The following is a 23,212-nucleotide window of genomic DNA, read 5'->3' as shown; positions in this document are numbered from 1 at the left end:
CAATAGGCTACCAGTCAATAGGCAACCTGTCAATAAGCTACCAGTCAATAGGCTACCAGTCAATAAGCTACCAGTTAATAGGCTACCAGTTAATAGGCTACCAGTGAGTCAATAAGCTACCAGTCAATAGGCAACCTGTCAATAAGCTACCAGTCAATAGGCTACCAGTCAATAAGCTACCAGTTAATAGGCTACCAGTTAATAGGCTACCAGTCAATAGGCTACCAATAGGCTACCAGTGAGTCAATAGGCTACCAGTCAATAAGCTACCAGTCAATAGGCTACCAGTCAATAAGCTTCCAGTCAATAGGCTACCAGTCAATAAGCTACCAGTCAATAAGCTAACAGTCAATAAGCTACCAGTTAATAAGCTACCAGTCAATAAGCTACCAGTCAATAGGCTACCAGTCAATAGGCAACCAGTCAATAGGCTACCAGTCAATAAGCTACCAGTCAATAGGCTACCAGTTAATAGGCTACCAGTCAATAAGCTACCATTGAGTCAATAAGCTACCAGTCAATAGGCTACCAGTCAGTAGGCTACCAGTCAATAAGCTACCAGTCAATAAGCTACCATTCAATAGGCTACCAGTCAATAGGCTACCAGTGAGGCAAGTGCCGCTGGCTGCTGGTAAGCTCTCTTGACTTGGACATACATTTTTTGCCAACACATGGCTAACCATTGTTTAACCAGCTAAACAGATGTGTTTGGAGTCACTCTAGCTAATAGGCTATGCTAGAGTTTACAATCCCTCTTCCAATTATAATGTGGGGAGGTCAAAGTAATGAAAAACTACCAACCAAATCTATTCATTTTCAAATGTTGATAACTTCTCCTTGCTATTATCATTCAGCTGATAAGACAACACATGAAACATGTTTGTTTTGCTAATGTATGATGAGGGTCCCTGGGTTACCGGTTTGCCTGGGAGGTGGTCTCTGGACAAGAAAAGGTAGAAGAACCCTGTTTTAGTCCCTTATAGAAGACACGTACTGTACATAAGTACCTCGAACATCTCAGGTTGTCTGTGGTTACTCAAAGATTGGCTCTCACATCAGATTCCTGTTTCTTCCTGGGGATCCGGCGAGACATTGTCGGCAGCGGGTGGCCATGTTGACTCTTTAGAGTGATCGCTGCCCCACTGTTTCTGATGATGATCTGGCACGGAATGGCCAACTAGCCCTGCTGGTTTCTGTCATGTTTAATGAGCTGGTGTCTGGCCCGGGCCCTGTCCCACGCCCCTGGCTCCTGGCATGGAGATGGGACGACTGAGCTGAAGCTGGGGCTAGGGCAGGGGCCGAGGCAGGGCAGTGGCTGGGGCTAGGGCAGTGGCTGGGGCTAGGGCAGGGGCCGGGGTTAGGGCCGGGGCTAGGGCAGGGGCCGAGGCTAGGGCAGTGGCTGGGGCTAGGGCAGGGGCTGGGGCTAGGGCCGGGGCTAGGGCGGGGCCGAGGCTAGGGCAGGGGCTAGGGCAGTGGCTGGGGCTAGGGAAGGGGCTGTGGCAGGGGCTGATGCTGAGGCTGAGGCTGGTGATAGGGCAGGGTCTGGGGCTAGGACCGGGTCTAGGGCAGTGGCTGGGGCTAGGGAAGGGGCTGGAGCAGGGGCTGAGGCTGGCGATAGGGCAGGGCCTCGGGCTAGGTCAGGGTGTAGGTCAGGGGGTAGGTCTGGGGCTAGGGCAGGGGCTAGGACAGGGGCTAGGGAAGGGGCTGGAGTAGGGGCTGAGGCTGGCGATAGGGCAGGGCCTGGGGCTAGGGCAGGGGGTAGGTCTGGGGCTAGGGCAGGGGCTAGGACAGGGGATAGTGAAGGGGCTGGGGCTAGGGCCGGGGCTAAGGCAGTGGATGGGGCTGGGGCTGGGCTGGGCTGGGGATAGGGCTGGGGCAGGAGCTGGGGAAGGGGCTGAGACAGGAGCTGGGGAAGGGGTTGAGACAGGAGCTGGGGAAGGGGCTGAGACAGGAGCTGGGGAAGGGGTTGAGACAGGAGCTGGGGAAGGGGCTGAGACAGGAGCTGGGGCAGAGGCTGAGACAGGAGCTGGGGCAGAGGCTGAGACAGGAGCTGGGGCAGAGGCTGAGACAGGAGCTGGGGCAGAGGCTGAGACAGGAGCTGGGGAAGGGGCTGACAGGAGCTGGGGAAGGGGCTGAGACAGGAGCTGGGGAAGGGGCTGAGACAGGAGCTGGGGAAGGGGCTGAGACAGGAGCTGGGGAAGGGGCTGAGACAGGAGCTGGGGAAGGGGCTGAGACAGGAGCTGGGGAAGGGGCTGAGACAGGAGCTGGAGAAGGGGCTGAGACAGGAGCTGGAGAAGGGGCTGAGACAGGAGCTGGGGCAGAGGCTGAGGCTGGGCCAAGCCGGGGAGGCCTGAACGCCTCATCAATGATCAACAGGGAAGTAAGGAGGCCTTCCCAGAGGTGCCAAATGAACCTTAACCTTTTTTTCACAGGAACAACAAGGAAGGCGAGAGGAAAGAACAACATACATGGACACATCATCAGACACTCCACACCAGGCTTCCAGCATGTTCTCTTGACATATTATGACATGACCCTCAAGCTTGTTGCTTTTGGCTATAGATGAAGCGTTCAGTGGTGTGTTTTCCTTTCCCCTAATCTTGCTGTCCGGAGGATTTTGTCAAGAGCAAGCCTTCATTTCTGAGTTGTTGTCTACTGGACAGAACTGAGGAAAGGACAGTGATCTAATAAAGGCAATGCTGTGTGTTTGGACTATCTGGGCTGGATGAGAGCTATTGGATCAGCCAGTGCTGCACCCCCTGCTATGCTAGTTTGGCTGGTAAGTATCCTGCGACTCTTTCCGTTTTTATCAGGGACAATTAAAAAGACAAGAACTGTAAAAATGCCAATTAGCTAACAACTCATTGTCATTGTTTTTGACACATTGGCAGCGGCATCACGCAAGTCCTGGTGTGGCATTTTTTTGTGTTGCTGTTTTGATGTGATTTCATCAGCTTTGTGTTGCCACAGAGATCATATTCAATTACAACATGGCATTCTATGGTGTGTACACTTTATACTCCTTCCAAATCCATTTGGTACTGGAAGTCTGCCTCCGCTCTAGTCATGTAGCTAGCAGATCTCTCTAGAAGCAACCTCTGTTACATTTCAGTTGGGTACCATTTCAATATCATTATAAGACATCTCGTGTAACATATATATATATATATATATATAACACTATAATTATCTGATTTATGCATCAGAAGGCAGGTTTTGCTACATTGTCAGGTTTTCCTACATTGTTTTGGAGACTGTGGTGTTACATAATCCCTTTCTCTGCCTCCTGTCTGGGTTGTTCCTCTCCTGTCTTGCTCTGCCTCCTGTCTGGGTTGTTCTTCTCCTGTCTTTCTCTGCCTCCTGTCTGGGTTGTTCCTCTCCTGTCTTTCTCTGCCTCCTGTCTGGGTTGTTCCTCTCCTGTCTTTCTCTGCCTCCTGTCTGGGTTGTTCCTCTCCTGTCTTTCTCTGCCTCCTGTCTGGGTTGTTCATCTCCTGTCTTGCTCTGCCTCCTGTCTGGGTTGTTCCTCTCCTGTCTTTCTCTGCCTCCTGTCTGGGTTGTTCCTCTCCTGTCTTGCTCTGCCTCCTGTCTGGGTTGTTCCTCTCCTGTCTTTCTCTGCCTCCTGTCTGGGTTGTTCCTCTCCTGTCTTTCTCTGCCTCCTGTCTGGGTTGTTCCTCTCCTGTCTTTCTCTGCCTCCTGTCTGGGTTGTTCCTCTCCTGTCTTTCTCTGCCTCCTGTCTGGGTTGTTCCTCTCCTGTCTTGCTCTGCCTCCTGTCTGGGTTGTTCCTCTCCTGTCTTTCTCTGCCTCCTGTCTGGGTTGTTCCTCTCCTGTCTTGCTCTGCCTCCTGTCTGGGTTGTTCCTCTCCTGTCTTTCTCTGCCTCCTGTCTGGGTTGTTCCTCTCCTGTCATTCTCTGCCGACCAGCTGACTATCAAAGTATCAAAGTACAAGAGGTGCCACTCTGTTATTGTCACGGAACATTGGATCACTGGATCACCTCCGTGTTGACAGATTCCTTGTTGACATGGCTGTCCAATCAAAAGGCTGCGATGGGATCAGATTGACTCCTTGAGCTGCTTGTTTTGTTTTGTTCGCCCAGTCAAAGAGGAGAACAGGGCCTTAGATCAAATGTCTGTTGTGTTGTTTTGTTCGCCCAGTCAAAGAGGAGGACAGGGCCTTGGATCAAATGTCTGTTGTGTTGTTTTGTTCGCCCAGTCAAAGAGGAGAACAGGGCCTTAGATCAAATGTCTGTTGTGTTGTTTTGTTCGCCCAGTCAAAGAGGAGAACAGGGCCTTAGATCAAATGTCTGTTGTGTTGTTTTGTTCGCCCAGTCAAAGAGGAGAACAGGGCCTTAGATCAAATGTCTGTTGTGCTGTTTTGTTCGCCCAGTCAGAGAGGAGGACAGGGCCTTGGATCAAATGTCTGTTGTGTTGTTTTGTTCGCCCAGTCAAAGAGGAGAACAGGGCCTTAGATCAAATGTCTGTTGTGCTGTTTTGTTCGCCCAGTCAGAGAGGAGGACAGGGCCTAGGATCAAATGTCTGTTCTGTTGTTTTGTTCGCCCAGTCAAAGAGGAGGACAGGGCCTTAGATCAAATGTCTGTTGTGTTGTTTTGTTCGCCCAGTCAGAGAGGAGGACAGGGCCTAGGATCAAATGTCTGTTGTGTTGTTTTGTTCGCCCAGTCAAAGAGGAGAACAGGGCCTTGGATCAAATGTCTGTTGTGTTGTTTTGTTCGCCCAGTCAAAGAGGAGGACAGGGCCTAGGATCAAATGTCTGTTGTGTTGTTTTGTTCGCCCAGTCAAAGAGGAGGACAGGGCCTTGGATCAAATGTCTGTTGTGTTGTTTTGTTCGCCCAGTCAAAGAGGAGAACAGGGCCTTGGATCAAATGTCTGTTGTGTTGTTTTGTTCGCCCAGTCAAAGAGGAGAACAGGGCCTTGGATCAAATGTCTCTTGTTTAGATAGGAATGCTTTCTTCTTTTCTATTTTTTTCCAGAACAGGTAGAAAAACAAAAGATAGTTTATATCTATCTCCCACGTAGATAAAACAATTCCATCCACACTGCATTCCTAAGTAATTACAGTCTTCTTACCATATGGGTTAACAAACACTTATGGTATTGAGAAATGTCCTCTTGTTTTGAGTTAACTGTATTGTCAAAAAACTATGGTATGTAGTGTTCTTCCAGTGTTGCTCAATCCTGGTCCTGGAGACCAACAGGTTTTGCAGGGTTTTGTTCCAGCTCAGCACTAACACACCTGACTCAGTGGATGAAGGGGGGGCTTGATGGTTAGTTGATGAGTTGAGTCAGCCATGTTAGTAGGGCTGGGCTGGAACTAAAGCCTGCACCCTCTGTGGGTCTGCAGGAGCAGGATGGCAGATCAATGTTTTAACATGCTAGTTTTTCCTGTTATTGTTGGGTTGGAACAAATGCCTGCACCCTTTGTGGGTCTTCAGGACCAAGACTGGGAGCAGGATGGCAGATCAATGTTTTAACATGCTTCTGTGCTGTGATCAGCAGAACCATGGTGCAGAGTGATGATGCTGTGCTGAGTAGAACAGGAGCGTGTTTAATGGGCTGCAGTTTGGACTGCTGTGCTGCACTGGCACCGAGAACACACAGAGAGAGAGAGAGGGAGAGAGAGAGAGAGAGAGGAAGGAAAGAGAGATAGAGAGAGGGGGAGAGGGAGAGGGAGGGATGGGAGAGAGAGAGAGAGAGAGAGGAAGGAAAGAGAGATAGAGAGAGGGGGAGAGGGAGAGGGAGGGATGGGGAGAGAGAGAGAGAGAGAGAGGAAGGAAAGAGAGATAGAGAGAGGGGGAGAGGGAGAGGGAGGGATGGGAGAGAGAGAGAGAGAGAGAGAGGAAGGAAAGAGAGATAGAGAGAGGGGGAGAGGGAGAGGGAGGGATGGGAGAGAGAGAGAGTACATCCAGGCCAAATGAAGCTGTCATTGTTTCAGACCTTTCTGTCTTTTTTCTCACGCACATATACGCACTCGCTTCATCGCACTCTCTCTCTCTCTCTCTCTCTCTCTCTCTCTCTCTCTCTCTCTCTCTCTCTCTCTCTCTCTCTCTCTCTCTCTCTCTCTCTCTCTCTCTCTCTCTCTCTCTCTCTCTCTCTCTCTCTCTCTCTCTCTCTCTCTCTCTCTCTCTCTCTCTCTCTCTCTCTCTCTCTCTCTCTCTCTCTCTCTCTCTCTCTCTCTCTCTCTCTCTCTCTCTCTCTCTCTCTCTCTCTCTCTCTCTCTCTCTCTCTCTCTCTCTCTCTCTCTCTCTCTCTCTCTCTCTCTCTCTCTCTCTCTCTCTCTCTCTCTCTCTCTCTCTCTCTCTCTCTCTCCCTCTCTCTCTCGGTCTCTCTCTCTCTCTCTCCTCTCTCTCTCTCTCTCTCTCTCTCTCTCTCTCTCTCTCTCTCTCTCTCTCTCTCTCTCTCTCTCTCTCTCTCTCTCACACACACACACTCTCTCGCTCTCTCTCTCTCTCTCACACACACACACACACACACACACACACACACACACACACACACACACACACACACACACACACACACACCCAGGTTAGCAGTCAGGTTAGCACAGGTGTGCGGGCTGATAAAGTGTGTAGGAGGGCTGATGAAGGTCAGCAGACGTCACAGCCTGTGTGTGTGTGTGTGTGTGTGTGTGTGTGTGTGTGTGTGTGTGTGTGTGTGTGTGTGTGTGTGTGTGTGTGTGTGTGTGTGTGTGTGTATGTGTGTATGTGGGTGTTTTTATGTGTGTGAACGCGCATTTGTTTGTGTCTGTGTGAGTCACCAGAGAAAACATTGATGAAACGAGAGGAAAAGGCCTTTTGGAGTTACTTTCTCATCCTGTGTCTTTTTACAGAGACATACAGCCTTCTCTTTCTGCCAATGGCTGTGTGCTGTAACTCTGCTGTCTGTAAAACATGTGTTCTGGGCTGATGTTGCCTTGAGGTCACAGATCTAGGAATGTAGGTTCTGGGAAACAGACCTTAGATTAGTGTCTAGGGGTAACTTCCTTCTACTCAGCCTGGAAGTGCTGTGGCATTAAAGATGAAGTTGGACTGGTACCCTCCCGCTCTAATGACCATGGGAGGAGGGACTGAGACCACTCACTGCCAGGGGAAAGGAGGAACTGAGACCACTCACTGCCAGGGGAAAGGAGGAACTGAGACCACTCACTGCCTGGGGAAAGGAGGAACTGAGACCACTCACTGCCAGGGGAAAGGAGGAACTGAGACCACTCACTGCCAGGGGAAAGGAGGAACTGAGACCACTCACTGCCTGGGGAAAGGAGGAACTGAGACCACTCACTGCCAGGGGAAAGGAGGAACTGAGACCACTCACTGCCAGGGGAAAGGAGGAACTGAGACCACTCACTGCCAGGGGAAAGGAGGGACTGAGACCACTCACTGCCAGGGGAAAGGAGGAACTGAGACCACTCACTGCCAGGGGAAAGGAGGAACTGAGACCACTCACTGCCTGGGGAAAGGAGGAACTGAGACCACTCACTGCCAGGGGAAAGGAGGAACTGAGACCACTCACTGCCAGGGGAAAGGAGGGACTGAGACCACTCACTGCCTGGGGAAAGGAGGGACTGAGACCACTCACTGCCAGGGGAAAGGAGGGACTGAGACCACTCACTGCCAGGGGAAAGGAGGGACTGAGACCACTCACTGCCTGGGGAAAGGAGGAACTGAGACCACTCACTGCCAGGGGAAAGGAGGGACTGAGACCACTCACTGCCAGGGGTAAGGAGGGACTGAGTCCATTCACTGTCACGGGAAAGTAATGAAGCCAATTGGGGTAGAGGAAGGGGGAGAGAAGAGGAGAGGGGAGAGGAGGAGTAGAGGGAGAGGAGAGGAGGAGTAGAGAGAGAGTAGAGGAGGAGTAGAGGGAGAGGAGAGGAGGAGTAGAGAGAGAGTAGAGGAGGAGTAGAGGGAGAGGAGAGGAGGAGTAGAGGGAGAGGAGAGGAGGAGTAGAGAGAGAGTAGAGGAGGAGTAGAGGGAGAGGAGAGGAGGAGTAGAGGGAGCGGAGAGGAGGAGTAGAGAGAGTGGAGAGGAGGAGTAGAGGGAGACGAGAGGAGGAGTAGAGGAGGAGTAGAGGGAGAGGAGAGGAGGAGAAGAGGGAGAGGAGAGGAGGAGTAGAGGGAGAGGAGGAGTAGAGGGAGAGTAGAGGGAGAGGAGAGGAGGAGTAGAGAGAGAGGAGAGGAGGAGTAGAGAAAGAGAGGAGAGGTGAAGAAAGGAGGGTAGGGAGAGAAGAAGGAGAGGAGGGTATGAGGAATGGACGATCTATCCCTCTCCTATCACGTTCCACCCTGTTTGTCTCTCAGTGCTCCCATCCTTCTCTCATCCCTCTCTCTCTCTCCCTCTCTTTCTCCCTCTCTCTCTGTCTCCACATAATCCTCTTTTGTTTGACTCTGTCATACTCTTTCTGCTTTTTAATCTGGATAATTAGGCTTATACCTCTCCCTGGTTGATACTCTCCCTTAGACAATAGTGGAATAAAGTGCAAAATAATGTTCCTATTATGGAACAATCATTATTTCATCTCACCATGAGTTATTTTCTAGGTGTATTTTTTCTAATCTTGGCAGTGTTTTAAATTGTATTATTACTTTTTAAAATCCAGAAACATTCAACCTTGAGGTAATGACATCACCGCCACTGATTGACAAGAGCCAATTTGATCATTCTTAGCTAATTGTAATTCTGTTGTTGTTGAGACAGGATCCATGCCGCCATTGGACTGACTTTATCAATATCAGTGGGTGAGTGCATCTCCATGCTCAATACTGGCTTCCTCTCCCTGTCTCTTCTCTTTCATCTCTACTGATCTGAAAATACAGGATAGGTCAAAACAATGTGGAGGGAATTTGCTCCCAGCTGTCCAGTTCTCTGGGATCAGTGCAGATGAATGAAAGGAGACGAGGAGATGAGAGGGAAGGGTTAGACTATTGCGATGCAGCCGGCGCATCGGGACGCAGCCTCTATCAGTCCGTTCCAGAGTTTTCTCAGCTCTGTAGCGCTGCCAAGCACGCTCACTGCTCGGCAATCGCAGTCTAGTTAAAAGGATTAGACACGGTTTACATAAACAGCTCCCATGGCAACCACGCGCCACAGCCAGGCAACAGCGGAGGGAGGAGCCACCGCCACCTCTCATCGTGTACCATTGGTCAGGTCATCTGTATGTCTAAGTGTTTCCTACATTTTCTGACTGTCTCTCCATACCCGCCATGTTGGAATGGGATATTAAACACTCGCTGGAAACGTGGGTTTATATACTAAAGAGACCAAAGCATTGAAATCTTGAACTGCATCAACAGCCGCCGTAGGTAGCAAACAACTACGCTTTCTTTAACAGAGACTGATTCTGACCATTCCCCCCCATATATGGACTACGGACTCAAAAGTAGTGCACTATGTAGGGAATAGGGTGCCATTTGGGACGCTGACCATGTTGCCGTCTTAGTGGAGAGATGCAATGCCCACAGAGGTTCCACTCAGTTCATTCAGCCCTGCTACTACGCTCCATTGTCTTACTCTGGAATGCTTCCCAAATGGAACCCTCTTCCTATTTAGTGCACTACTTTTGACCACAGCCCATATAGGATGCCATTTGTGACACAGCCCACCATGTGTGCTGTCTATGTGTGTTTGCTGGTGCCTGCTGTCTGCTGCAGGCCTGCTACTGATAGGCTGGCTGCTTGGCTTGGCGTTGATGGTTGAAGTGTGGCCCCGCTGGATGCTGGCCTTTAGAGCGCTTCATTTTCCACCACACCCTCAGGGGACGCCACGTTGCTCAATGCCTTTCATGGCTACTGCTGTGAAGGAGAGCACAGGTCTCTACGGATGGTCCCGCTCACTCTCTCTACAGCCAGTATGTCGCTCTCGCTGTCCTTCTTTCTACGCTGCTCTCTCTCTCTCTTTCTGTCGCCTCTCTCTGTTTATTGCTCCTTTCCCTGTCCTCTCTTTCTCTCACCATCTCCATCATGCTCCTCTTCTCTCTCTCTCTCTCTCTCTCTCTCTCTCTCTCTCTCTCTCTCTCTCTCCCCTCTCTCTCTTCTGTGGTTCAGGATGGGGAGGTTGAGTGGGTTTCCTTTTTTTGTCCTCCTGTCCTTGCCTATCCTGTCCTGTCCTGTCTTGTCTTGTGGTATCCAAGCCTTTCAGCCCAAAGCTACAGACATCTTCAACACAGAAACAAAAGATGACCAATGACTTCTGTTCTGTCTGTCCTCCTTCCTCCCCCTCCTCCTCCCTAACTTCCCCATTCTCCTTCCTCCCCCTCCTCCTCCCCTAACTTCCCCATTCTCCTGCCTCCCCCTCCTCCTCCCTAACTTCCCCATTCTCCTTCCTCCCCCTCCTCCTCCCCTAACTTCCCCATTCTCCTTCCTCCCCCTCCTCCTCCCTAACTTCCCCATTCTCCTTCCTCCCCTTCCTCCTCCCTAACTTCCCCATTCTCCTTCCTCCCCCCTCCTCCTCCCTAACTTCCCCATTCTCCTTCCTCCCCCTCCTCCTCCCTAACTTCCCCATTCTCCTTCCTCCCCCTCCTCCTCCCTAACTTCCCCATTCTCCTTCCTCCCCCTCCTCCTCCCTAACTTCCCCATTCTCCTTCCTCCCCCTCCTCCTCCCTAACTTCCCCATTCTCCTTCCTCCCCCTCCTCCTCCCTAACTTCCCCATTCTCCTTCCTCCCCCTCCTCCTCCCTAACTTCCCCATTCTCCTTCCTCCCCCTCCTCCTCCCTAACTTCCCCATTCTCCTTCCGTCTCCCTTCTCTCTTCTCCCGATGTAATGTTACCTCTCTTTCTCTTCATCTCTCTCTCTCTTTCTCTCTCTCTTTCTCTCTCTGTCTTGCGCTCTTTTTCTGCCCACCCCTTCTCTCTCTCCTTTCTCTCCGCCTCTCAAGAGCGATAAGGAGATTTGGAGTGAAGGGCAAAACACAGCGTCCATTTCTAAACGCTCTGATTTTCTTAACAGGGAGGCCCACAGGAAACGGCCACTGTGGCTAACAGTAGGATCACCAATTGAGTTTACAGTTGAATGTCTGTTTCTAAACGTCATGTTAAGTTATGACCTTCACACCAGCCTGCCAGTGACCTTGACGTGTGTTGAGTGTTCTATTTCTCTTCAGCTGTTCCATCGTCCCGTTCCCCTCCTGTCATTCTCTCCAGATCAGAATTCATGCCCTCCACAGTATTCTCTATGTGGAGTGAGTACTGTGCTGTATATTCAGTAGATATTCCAGAATCTTCCTCACGTCGCGACATGTATTGCAGTCACTCTTGCGAAATGAATGTATTGTATATTATGTGTGAAAAGCAGTGGATATTGGGAATGGGAACGGTGGTTTTCCATCCACTTGAATTCTGCAGGTCCGGTGTCAAGGACACGGGAAGAAGGGAGGGGATGTGTTATCATCCGGGCCAGTCCTGGGAGTGGGACAGTCGAGCCCAGAGCTGTGCATCTTGGTCTGGGTTAGTCCCTTTGTCTCTGCCCCTCCCTGGATGATGTCCAACATAATTGCTGGGATTGAGATCATTTCTCGTGGGGGCTCGAGCTCCGTTTGAACCCCCCATCCCCAATATCACACCTTTACCTCCCTTTTAACTGCAACCATCTTTACTCCCATCATCCTTTTCTCCTCACGTTCTCTCTCTCACTCTCTGTTGCCACACATAGTTCACACTCAGTGTAACAGAGAGGACCTCACTCAGAAACGTCAAGTCATTGTATGTACGACCGCCCAAAACTCCACACTTACTACCAACACTTTTCTATACTGAATGTACATAGACAGTTAAAGCAGAACTGTCTTCCAAACCAATGAGTCTGTGGGCTCCTGTCTTCATCTGTAGCTGGTTTCCAGTGATCCCTCCCTGAGATCTGCCTGTCTTTTATTTTACGTTTTCATTTTAATGTAATTGTATTCATACATTTTTTTTACCTTTATTTAACTAGGCAAGTCAGTTAAGAATAAATTCTTATTTACAATGACGGCCTGTCTGTGTTTTAGACTCTGTCCTGCCTGTGTTTTAGCCTGTGTCCTGCCTGTGTTCTAGACTCTGTCCTGCCTGTCTTTTAGACTCTGTCCTGCCTGTGTTTTAGCCTCTGTCCTGCATGTGTTTTAGACTCTGTCCTGCCTGTGTTTTAGCCTCTGTCCTGCCTGTGTTTTAGTCTCTGTCCTGCCTGTGTTTTAGTCTCTGTCCTGCCTGTGTTTTAGACTCTGTCCTGCCTGTGTTTTAGACTCTGTCCTGCCTGTGTTTTAGACTCTGTCCTGCCTGTGTTTTAGTCTCTGTCCTGCCTGTGTTTTAGTCTCTGTCCTGCCTGTGTTTTAGACTCTGTCCTGCCTGTGTTCTAGACTCTGTCCTGCCTGTGTTTTAGCCTCTGTCCTGCCTGTGTTTTAGCCTCTGTCCTGCCTGTGTTTTAGCCTCTGTCCTGCCTGTGTTTTAGCCTCTGTCCTGCCTGTGTTTTAGACTCTGTCCTGCCTGTGTTCTAGACTCTGTCCTGCCTGTGTTTTAGACTCTGTCCTGCCTGTGTTTTAGACTCTGTCCTGCCTGTGTTTTAGACTCTGTCCTGCCTGTGTTTTAGACTCTGTCCTGCCTGTGTTTTAGACTCTGTCCTGCCTGTGTTATAGACTCTGTCCTGCCTGTGTTTTAGACTCTGTCCTGCCTGTGTTTTAGACTCTGTCCTGCCTGTGTTTTAGACTCTGTCCTGCCTGTGTTTTAGACTCTGTCCTGCCTGTGTTTTAGACTCTGTCCTGCCTGTGTTTTAGACTCTGTCCTGCCTGTGTTTTAGACTCTGTCCTGCCTGTGTTTTAGACTCTGTCCTGCCTGTGTTTTAGACTCTGTCCTGCCTGTGTTTTAGACTCTGTCCTGCCTGTGTTTTAGCCTCTGTCCTGCCTGTGTTTTAGCCTCTGTCCTGCCTGTGTTTTAGCCTCTGTCCTGCCTGTGTTTTAGCCTCTGTCCTGCCTGTGTTTTAGACTCTGTCCTGCCTGTGTTCTAGACTCTGTCCTGCCTGTGTTTTAGACTCTGTCCTGCCTGTGTTTTAGACTCTGTCCTGCCTGTGTTTTAGACTCTGTCCTGCCTGTGTTTTAGACTCTGTCCTGCCTGTGTTTTAGACTCTGTCCTGCCTGTGTTATAGACTCTGTCCTGCCTGTGTTTTAGACTCTGTCCTGCCTGTGTTTTAGACTCTGTCCTGCCTGTGTTTTAGACTCTGTCCTGCCTGTGTTTTAGACTCTGTCCTGCCTGTGTTTTAGACTCTGTCCTGCCTGTGTTTTAGACTCTGTCCTGCCTGTGTTTTAGACTCTGTCCTGCCTGTGTTTTAGACTCTGTCCTGCCTGTGTTCTAGACTCTGTCCTGCCTGTGTTTTAGACTCTGTCCTGCCTGTGTTTTAGACTCTGTCCTGCCTGTGTTCTAGACTCTGTCCTGCCTGTGTTTTAGACTCTGTCCTGCCTGTGTTTTAGACTCTGTCCTGCCTGTGTTTTAGACTCTGTCCTGCCTGTGTTTTAGACTCTGTCCTGCCTGTGTTTTAGACTCTGTCCTGCCTGTGTTTTAGACTCTGTCCTGCCTGTGTTATTAGACTCTGTCCTGCCTGTGTTTTAGACTCTGTCCTGCCTGTGTTTTAGACTCTGTCCTGTGCTCTGTGATGAATGTGTCTAATCATCCTCAGTGAGAACTTGTCTTCCTCCTATTGATTCCTAAACCCATTTAGTGAATTGGGGTTCTGGGAGAATCTTGTGTAAGCACAGAGGACAGTTAGGGATAATGAAGTGGCAATGCACCACGGTCATCTTTCTGTTCAAGATGTACAGGAGGAGAGGATCGGAGGAAAACTCTCTCTCTCTTCCTCCACACGTTCACTCACTGTCATACTGTACTTGACTGTGTGCCAGACTGGTGTCAGATGACCTCACGCTATGTAGACTGGATCCTATCAATTCTCCTGGCCCAGCGTCGGCCGGTTTAGGGTTTGGCCGGGGTAGGCCGTCATTGTAAATAACAATTTGTTCTTAACTGACGTGCCTAGTTAAATAAAGGTTACAAATAAAAAAAATACAAAATGTGTTTCTCAGGCCTAGTTTATTCAGCAAACGTGGTGACATTCCCTTCCAGAGTTTGGAGAAATCCTAGAATGCGTGTGTAACCGGTGTGAAATGGCTAGCTAGTTAGCAGGGTGCACGCTAATAGCGTTTCAATCAGTGACGTCACTCGCTCTGAGACCTTGAAATAGTTGTTCCCCTTGCTCTGTAAGGGCCGTGGCTTTTGTGGAATAATGGGTAACGACGCTTCGAGGGTGACTGTTGTCAATGTGTGCAGAGGGTCCCTGGTTGGAGCCCTGGTAGGGGCGAGGAGAGGGATGGAAGCTATACTGTTACACGTGTAACCAATGTTCCCTCTAATGTTTTTCAGAACTGAGCAAATTTCAGGTCTTCTGAGCGCAAACTTCAACATTGTGAAAATTCTGTGCAACTTCCGGTGCGTGTTTACTGTGAACACTGAGACTGTACCCGCTTTAAGTTACAGTTTTAACAGTTGCCAAGTTGGCTACTGTGGCTATTTGATCATAATGTAGGCCTACCAGAGTGGCCTTCCATCAAAAACAATGGAGAAAATGCATCCCAACATTTTAACATGCAAATAGCTGTTCTATCATTCAGCCTACAGTAGCAGCCAATGTGTGGTGTTCAATGAAGGCCTACATTCCATGAGACTTTTGAAAAACAAATACATGCAGGGCTTAACATTAACCATTTTATACACTCAGACAAGGAGGTGACTGAAAATGTTGTGTTTGATGCAAGAAACCACTTTACAATATAAAATGCAGTATTATTCCCATACCATTATTATCGAGAATCAGATAAATGATGCTACCCTCTGCCTATTGGCTACTTAGCTTATTCAAGACGTACCTCAAAATACAACACTGCCCCTTTAAGACATAAAAAAAAGCTCTTTACTTGACTGTCTTTTCAAAGATGGCTAGAAGTGTACATGTTTGGTGCTCTTGTTGGAAGCAACCTCTCCCCCATGTTGGGCTAATAACTCACTACCTAGCAAAGAATATGAACTAATGTGCACATGTGGCTACATGCAGCTCTCTGTAGCCTAAACAGAGTCCAGTTCAAAGTGAATGGCACAGATCTATATATGGCAATGGCTATTTGCATATAGACCTACTGCAGCTCTGATTGGTTATGGCGCACCGGTCTGTGTAGAGTACGGGCCTGAGTCGTGCACCGTCATTGCAATAGAATCCTACTCCAATGCGCTCTGCCTACAAGAAAATATCTTGCAAAGTTAGCTTTGCACACAATGTCTTGCATAGTTCGTTTTGTTGTGGTATGAAAGTGGCTAATATTGCGTTGATTCAATCACAATTCTCACAGTGGATTGAAACGTTTCTAAAGGAAAGTTCAATGAAGTTCAATCTAGTGCCTCTCTGCGCTGCCAGATATTTATCCTGCGTGGCTTGTAACTATAAGTTCTCTCCTGAGAACTGAGTCATTCATCCTCCTATTGCATCCCATTACTTCCTGGCAGTGCTGAAAGGGAGAGTACTGTTTGAGAGCTGAGTGCACTGGCACGGTTGGACTTCACCTTGAGATGTCCCCCTGGGCGGTGTTGTGTTTTGTAGACCACAAGGGGGTCTTTAACCTACATAGGTAGCATTAGTGGGCTAAACGTAAGTCACACTCTCAATAGCGCTCGCTACTGGAGTACAGCCAAGTCAGCAGTGTTAGTTTGGGAGATGAGACAAGGGAGCTGGAGGCTTGGACATAAAGGGGACAGATAGATATGTCTCTATAGTAAGTTGTTCTGAAGCTCCTTCCCAATGAACACTGGACTGATGAGATGGTCCTGGACAGAACCATGTTTCTTTATAGAGGACTCTGGACAGTTGCCGTGGTGACCAAGAGAGCAGGGAATGATTTGTGATTTGTTCATTTGTTTATTTTCATGAGGGTTTGACTAGATCATGTAAGAATGCTAAAGAATAAAGAAAATAATATCTACGAATGTTTTATATTGAGCATCTTTTTCAGATTTTCTGATTCTCACGAGTGTTTGAGCGGAATGAGTTCAAAGCTCCAACATGTTCTATCTGAAGGATTCAGGATGTATCGATCCGTTTATTTTCACACCTATTAGACATGGTCTCCTCCCTGTTGTCAGCTTGCCTGGGGTCGTTGCTGGCGAGGTATCCAGGGACAACGCCTGACTGTTTTCTTCCTCTTGACCAGAAGGGCAGATGTAATTTCACTAAGCCGTCCTCAGCCGGCTGGAACATAATACACTGCATCACTAAAGCAAACACACCAGAGGACATACAGCGGTAGATAGCCTCACCTACTAGGCTGGCAACATTTTGGTCATCTCCCCAAAATTCCCAGGTTTTCAGAAATCCTGGTTGGAAGACTTCTGGAGTTAAGAGGGAATACGCAGGAAATCTGGAATCCTCCAACCGGAATTTTGGGACAACCTGGGATTTTGGGTAAATTTACCAGAATTTTGCCTCCCTTGTCTCACTCATTCAAACAGGAGGAGTTGCTTCTAATGAAAGAATAGAGTGCAGGTCATTGGGGTGATGTGGATGCTGCTGTTGAGTTGGTGAAGTCCTGCTGTCCCCAGATTGTAGCTTATCAGCACTACTTAGCTGGGCTCCCGAGTGGCGCATTGGTCTAAGGCACTGCATCACAATGCTTGAAGTGTCACTACAGACACCCTGGTTCGAATCCAGGCTGTTTCACAACTGGTCGTGAGTGGAAGTCCCATAGGGCGGTGAACAAGTGGCCCAGTGTAATCTGGGTTTGGCCAGTGTAGGCTGTCATTGTAAATAAGAATGTGTTCTTAACTCACTTGCCTAGTTAAATAAAGTTTCAGAAGAGGCTTGGACATAAAGGGGACAGATAGATAAGTCCCTGATCCCATTGTCTTTAACACCTGATTCAGGATCAGATCCCTTTTCCAACCTAATAATGGAACCCTTGTCCGCTGTGTGTAGTTCCCTAACTTTTTTTCTCTTCTGTGACATCATTGTTGTTGGCATATCCTTGTTTAACTCATTCCGTGGCGGGTTTCGTGGGTTGGGGGATGTAGTTGACACTGCAGGCTAGCCCTGTTTCACTTGGCAGCTGTCCTTGTGAGTCAGCCCTCATAGACCTCCATACTAAATACACCCAGCGCTCTGCTGTCCATAGACATGCTCAGCTCCCACTAATGACAGGCCTGCCATGACTGTCTGAGGGACTCACTACTGGGCCAGGCAGGACACTTGTGCAGCTTTTAGCATTTCCCAAAAATATATACATACAGTATACATCTTTTTTTTAGTTATTTGATTTATATTTATAATCCCATTTATGGAAATGTATCTTTTTCTCGGGGGACGATTTCCCAAGACCGCAAACAGCGAAGATCCTCATTATAATAAGGAGGGCCATAAAAATGCACACTACAAATAGACTAGACGATGTAAATGATCTATTCTAGATGACGCAGCAGCCTCAGCGGCCAGGATTAGCTGATCACAGCTGAACACCTTAAAGATTTGTAGTTTAATAGACTTGCCCATTCATTGATCAAGGGGCAGTGGAGGGTGGGGGGGAGGGGGTGGGGTGGGGGGGCACTTTTGTCCCCCATGCAGGTCCTGTTCGATTCAAGATAATGAAGAGGGACATTTCAAAGGTAACATCCATAATGTGGTTATTATGGTTCCCTTGCCCTTGAGTATTGTTAAGGGGGGAGTAGAGTTGCCTGACGACTCAAACTGAATTCTTCCACTGTTCTATGTTCGCTACATTAGTCTGAGACTGGCATCGTTGAAGTTGTTCGTTGTGACGTCAAAATGAGGGCTGATGTACAAAACAAAGTCATCGGTGATTGGATCATCTCTAACCAATCAGAGTATCAAAGCCAATGACACATTTTGGAAACGCCACTTTAACCACATGTGTTCTGGCTTTGGCCCAACCCAGAGGTTTCTGGGACCAATCAGAACGGTTAGATTGTGTTTGCATTCTAGAAATCATCTGAGAGGTACTCAGATCCGACTCATTGCGGAGAAGAAACAAACTTTTGTGTGCATTGTGTAACATTTAGCTGGAACAAGGAATAGAGGGCTTTGGTTGGAGTGTGGTGTTGATGTGTGTGGGGTGAGGGCAGAGAGAGAGGAGAGAGATTGTGGCAAAGGTGACACGAGAGGAAAAGAAAGGAGAGGGACAAGGACTGAGAGAAGTAAGGAGAGAGAGGGAGGGGGAGAGAGAGGTACTGGGAGAGAGGTAGGGGGATCTGAGAGCGGTAGGGGGAGAGAGATATAGGGGGAGAGAGGTAGGGGGGAGAGAGATGTAGGGGGAGAGAGATGTAGGGGGGAGAGAGATGTAGGGGGAGAGAGAGGTACTGGGAGAAAGGTAGGGGGGATCTGAGAGCGGTAGGGGAGAGAGATATAGGGGGAGAGAGGTAGGGGAGAGAGATGTAGGGGGAGAGAGGTAGGGGGAGAGAGATATAGGGGGAGAGAGGTAGGGGGATCTGAGAGCGGTAGGGGAGAGAGATATAGGGGGAGAGAGGTAGGGGGAGAGAGATATGGGGGAGAGAGATGTAGGGGGAGAGAAGTAGGGGGGGAGAGAAGTAGGGGAGAGAGATGTAGGGGGAGAGAGCGGTAGGGGGAGAGAGATATAGGGGGAGAGATGTAGGGGGATCTGAGAGAGGTAGAGGGAGAGATGTAAGGGGAGAGATGTAGGGGGAGAGAGATGTAGAGGGAGAGAGAGGTAGGGGAGAGAGAGGTAGGGTGAGAGAGATGTAGGGGAAGAGAGAGGTAGGGGAGAGAGAGGTAGGGTGAGAGAGATGTAGAGGGAGAGAGGTAGGGTGAGAGAGAGGTAGGGGAAGAGAGAGGTAGGGGGAGAGAGGTAGGGGAGAGAGATGTAGAGGGAGAGAGATGTAGAGGGAGAGAGATAGGGGGAGAGAGAGGTAGGGGGAGAGAGATGTAGGGGAAGAGAGAGGTAGGGGAGAGAGGTAGGGGGAGAGAGGTAGGGGAGAGAGATGTAGAGGGAGAGAGGTAGGGGGAGAGAGAGGTAGGGGGAAAGAGATGTAGGGGGCGAGAGAGGTAGGGGGAGAGAGAGGTAGGGGGAGAGAGATGTAGGGGGAGAGAGATGTAGAGGGAGAGAGGTAGGGGGAGAGAGATGTAGAGGGAGAGAGGGGTAGGGTGAGAGAGATGTAGAGGGAGAGAGGTAGGGTGAGAGAGAGGTAGGGGAAGAGAGAGGTAGGGGGAGAGAGGTAGGGGAGAGAGATGTAGAGGGAGAGAGATGTAGAGGGAGAGAGATAGGGGGGAGTAGAGAGGTAGGGGGAGAGAGATGTAGGGGAAGAGAGAGGTAGGGGAGAGAGGTAGGGGGAGAGAGGTAGGGGAGAGAGATGTAGAGGGAGAGAGGTAGGGGGAGAGAGAGGTAGGGGGGAAAGAGATGTAGGGGGCGAGAGAGGTAGGGGGAGAGAGAGGTAGGGGGAGAGAGATGTAGGGGGAGAGAGATGTAGAGGGAGAGAGGTAGGGGGAGAGAGATGTAGAGGGAGAGAGGGGTAGGGGGAGAGAGATGTAGAGGGAGAGAGGGGTAGGGGGAGAGAGATGTAGAGGGAGAGAGGGGTAGAGGGAGAGAGATGTAGAGGGAGAGAGGGGTAGGGGAAGAGAGATGTAGAGGGAGAGAGGTGTAGAGGGAGAGAGGGGTAGGGGGAGAGAGATGTAGGGGGAGAGAGATGTAGAGGGAGAGAGGGGTTAGGGGGAGAGAGATGTAGAGGGAGAGAGGGGTAGGGGGAGAGAGATGTAGGGGGAGAGAGATGTAGAGGGAGAGAGGGGTAGGGGGAGAGAGATGTAGAGGGAGAGAGGGGTAGGGGGAGAGAGATGTAGAGGGAGAGAGGGGTAGAGGGAGAGAGGGGTAGGGGGAGAGAGATGTGGAGGGGGAGAGGGGTAGGGGGAGAGAGATGTAGAGGGAGAGAGGGGTAGAGGGAGAAAGGGGTAGGGGGAGAGAGATGTAGGGGGAGAGAGGTAGGGGGAGAGAGATGTATAGGGAGAGAGGGGTAGGGGGAGAGAGAGAGAGGTAGAGAGAGAGAGATGGACTGGTGGTGGTGGTGAGTCATGATGTGTGTGTGATAGCACCTGATCTCGGTCTGCTCCGCTGAACACATGCTAATGTGGTCTACCCCTGCACAGACAAAACCTGCAGCAGCCCCTGGTATAACCACCCTACAGCACCTCTCACAGCCTGCCACTGGCTGTCACGCCTGTCAATCAATCATCCCAGCATATCAGTGCATTCGTCAGGCTTGTCAACAGTAGCAGTTGGTCATCTCACTGTCAGGAACTGACTTGATGAAGTGGCCCCTATATACTGATCTAGGGATAGAATTTGGGGTGGCTAAGCTGATCCTAGATCAGTTCAGCCTAAGTGCTATTTCCACACAGAACGATACTAATAGACTTCAAATTATGCTTATGGAGCAGATGTTCTTCCAAAGAAAATTATTTTGTAAAAAAAATGATAATTGTTTGTAGCTCTTGTTTGACTTGTGAAGTAGGAAACTACAGTAGGCCTAGAGTTTCTATTTTGCACATGTGATCCACTGTAGCAGTCTCTGAAATCAGAGAAGGGCTGCCAGTCTATATCTTCTATGTAGAGAGAAAGTGGCCATGGTAGCTATACATTCTACAGTAGAAGCATAGTAGACTCTGTTTTTGGCTGCAGCCTCCCTCCTGCCTATCTCGCTGGGTTTTGTGTGTCGGCCGTCCGGACCCGGAGGGAGAGTCAGGGTGACAGGCCAGTCAATATCAGTCTGCAGTGATTATGGGAGTCTCTTATTGCTAATGAGCAGCTTAGTGCACAGCGGATACCCTGCCAACACCCTGGGAAACATGCCCTATACTGTAGTATAGTACACAACATATTTATACTGTAGTATAGTACACAACATATTTATACTGTAGTATAGTACACAACACATTTATACTGTAGTATAGTACACAACATATTTATACTGTAGTATAGTACACAACATATTTATACTGTAGTATAGTACACAACATATTTATACTGTAGTATAGTAGACAACAAATTCATACTGTAGTATAGTACACAACATATTTATACTGTAGTATAGTACACAACATATTTATACTGTAGTATAGTACACAACATATTTATACTGTAGTATAGTAGACAACATATTTATACTGTAGTATAGTACACAACATATTTATACTGTAGTATAGTACACAACATATTTATACTGTAGTATAGTAGACAACAGATTCATACTGTAGTATAGTACACAACATATTTACACTGTAGTATAGTACACAACATATTTATACTGTAGTATAGTACACAACATATTTATACTGTAGTATAGTACACAACATATTTATACTGTAGAATAGTACACAACATATTTATACTGTAGTATAGTACACAACATATTTACACTGTAGTATAGTACACAACATATTTATACTGTAGTATAGTACACAACATATTTATACTGTAGTATAGTACACAACATATTTATACTGTAGTGTAGTCGACAACATATTTATACTGTAGTATAGTACACAACATATTTATACTGTAGTATAGTACACAACATATTTATACTGTAGTATAGTAGACAACAGATTCATACTGTAGTATAGTACACAACATATTTATACTGTAGTATAGTACACAACAGATTCATACTGTAGTATAGTGGGCAACACATTTATACTGTAGTATAGTACACAACATATTTATACTGTAGAATAGTACACAACATATTTATACTGTAGTATAGTACACAACATATTTACACTGTAGTATAGTACACAACATATTTATACTGTAGTATAGTACACAACATATTTATACTGTAGTATAGTACACAACATATTTATACTGTAGTGTAGTCGACAACATATTTATACTGTAGTATAGTACACAACATATTTATACTGTAGTATAGTACACAACATATTTATACTGTAGTATAGTAGACAACAGATTCATACTGTAGTATAGTACACAACATATTTATACTGTAGTATAGTACACAACAGATTCATACTGTAGTATAGTGGGCAACACATTTATACTGTAGTATAGTACACAACATATTTATACTGTAGTATAGCACACAACAGATTCATACTGTAGTATAGTACACAACATATTTATACTGTAGTATAGTACACAACATATTTATACTGTAGTATAGTACACAACACATTTAAACTGTAGTATAGTGGGCAACACATTTATACTGTAGTACACTGTCTGCTATCTAGAACCTACAATAGTTATTTGGGTGTCCCCATAGGAGTACCCCTTGAATAACACTTTTTGGTTCCAGGTAGAGCCTTTTTTGGGTTCCATGAAGAACCCTTTCCACAGAGGGTTCTACATGGAACCCAAAAGGGTTCTACCTGAAACCAAAAAGGGTTCTACCTAGAACCAAAAAGGGTTCTCCTATGGGGACAGCCAAAGAACCCTTTTGGAACCCTTTTTTCTAAGAGTGTATGGTACACAATATATTTCCACTGTAGTATAGTACAAAAAGTGCATGAATTGTGTATGAAGTATTGCTATCATGATGTATATACGCCATATCTAAACTGCATTCAGATATAGACGCCTTATTTTGGTACAGCATGTCCACACTCCATAGTCTGTTGTTTTGAATGGAATGAACAAAGAAATTGTGTTATGAAGGAAGTTATTAGGGGTTCAAGCAGCGTAGCTGGTGAAACCCTGTTATATTTCTTGGCGTTCATTATTATGTTCCTTCGTCTGCCAATTTGGTGAAATAAATGCACATTCCCATGATATGGTAAGGCCCAGGAGGGTGCAACTTTACATGATGGAAAAGGCCCATGTGCCACACTCTCTCATGCAATGCCATGGCAATTGGCCACATGGTGGTGCAATAACAAGCCATTCAAAATGAAAAGGTTTAAATGTAATGCCCCTCACCCCATTGGACCCAAAGTCCTGAAATTCAGTATATAGGTCCCTATCCTCACAAGGAACCCATTTAGCTCAAGGACCCATAAGGTCCGCCATGATGGATTTTCCATCATTTAGAATTTTGCGGACAAAAAAAACTTGATATATGGCATCTACAGACCAAGGTCTCTTAACGCTATGTTTTACAGACTATTATGTCAAACAATATGGCCGCTACTGACCAATGAACTTTCATGTGGGTGTGGTCTGACACATA

General features: G+C 47.9%; 1 protein-coding gene across 5 annotated transcripts in view; it reads left to right on the top strand.

Moving 5' to 3' along the window:
- Positions 1 to 23,212, top strand: part of LOC106591349 (tensin) — a 193,409-nt gene that overhangs the window by 29,024 nt on the left and 141,173 nt on the right. Inside the window, exon 1 of one of the 5 annotated variants that reach the window (XM_045697915.1) lies at positions 2,498 to 2,779. The exons of the other annotated variants lie outside the window; for them this stretch is intronic. Within the exon in view, the coding sequence (XP_045553871.1) occupies positions 2,726 to 2,779 (54 nt within the window). The 5' untranslated portion in view covers positions 2,498 to 2,725. Of the gene's footprint in view, positions 1 to 2,497; positions 2,780 to 23,212 lie in introns of those variants that run through there. 5 annotated transcript variants of the gene reach the window in all.

This window comes from Salmo salar, chromosome ssa16, assembly GCF_905237065.1.
Source record: "Salmo salar chromosome ssa16, Ssal_v3.1, whole genome shotgun sequence".
Lineage (NCBI taxonomy): Eukaryota > Metazoa > Chordata > Actinopteri > Salmoniformes > Salmonidae > Salmo > Salmo salar.
Note: the sequence above shows the minus strand (reverse complement) of the source record. Positions and strands in the feature narration are given on the sequence as shown.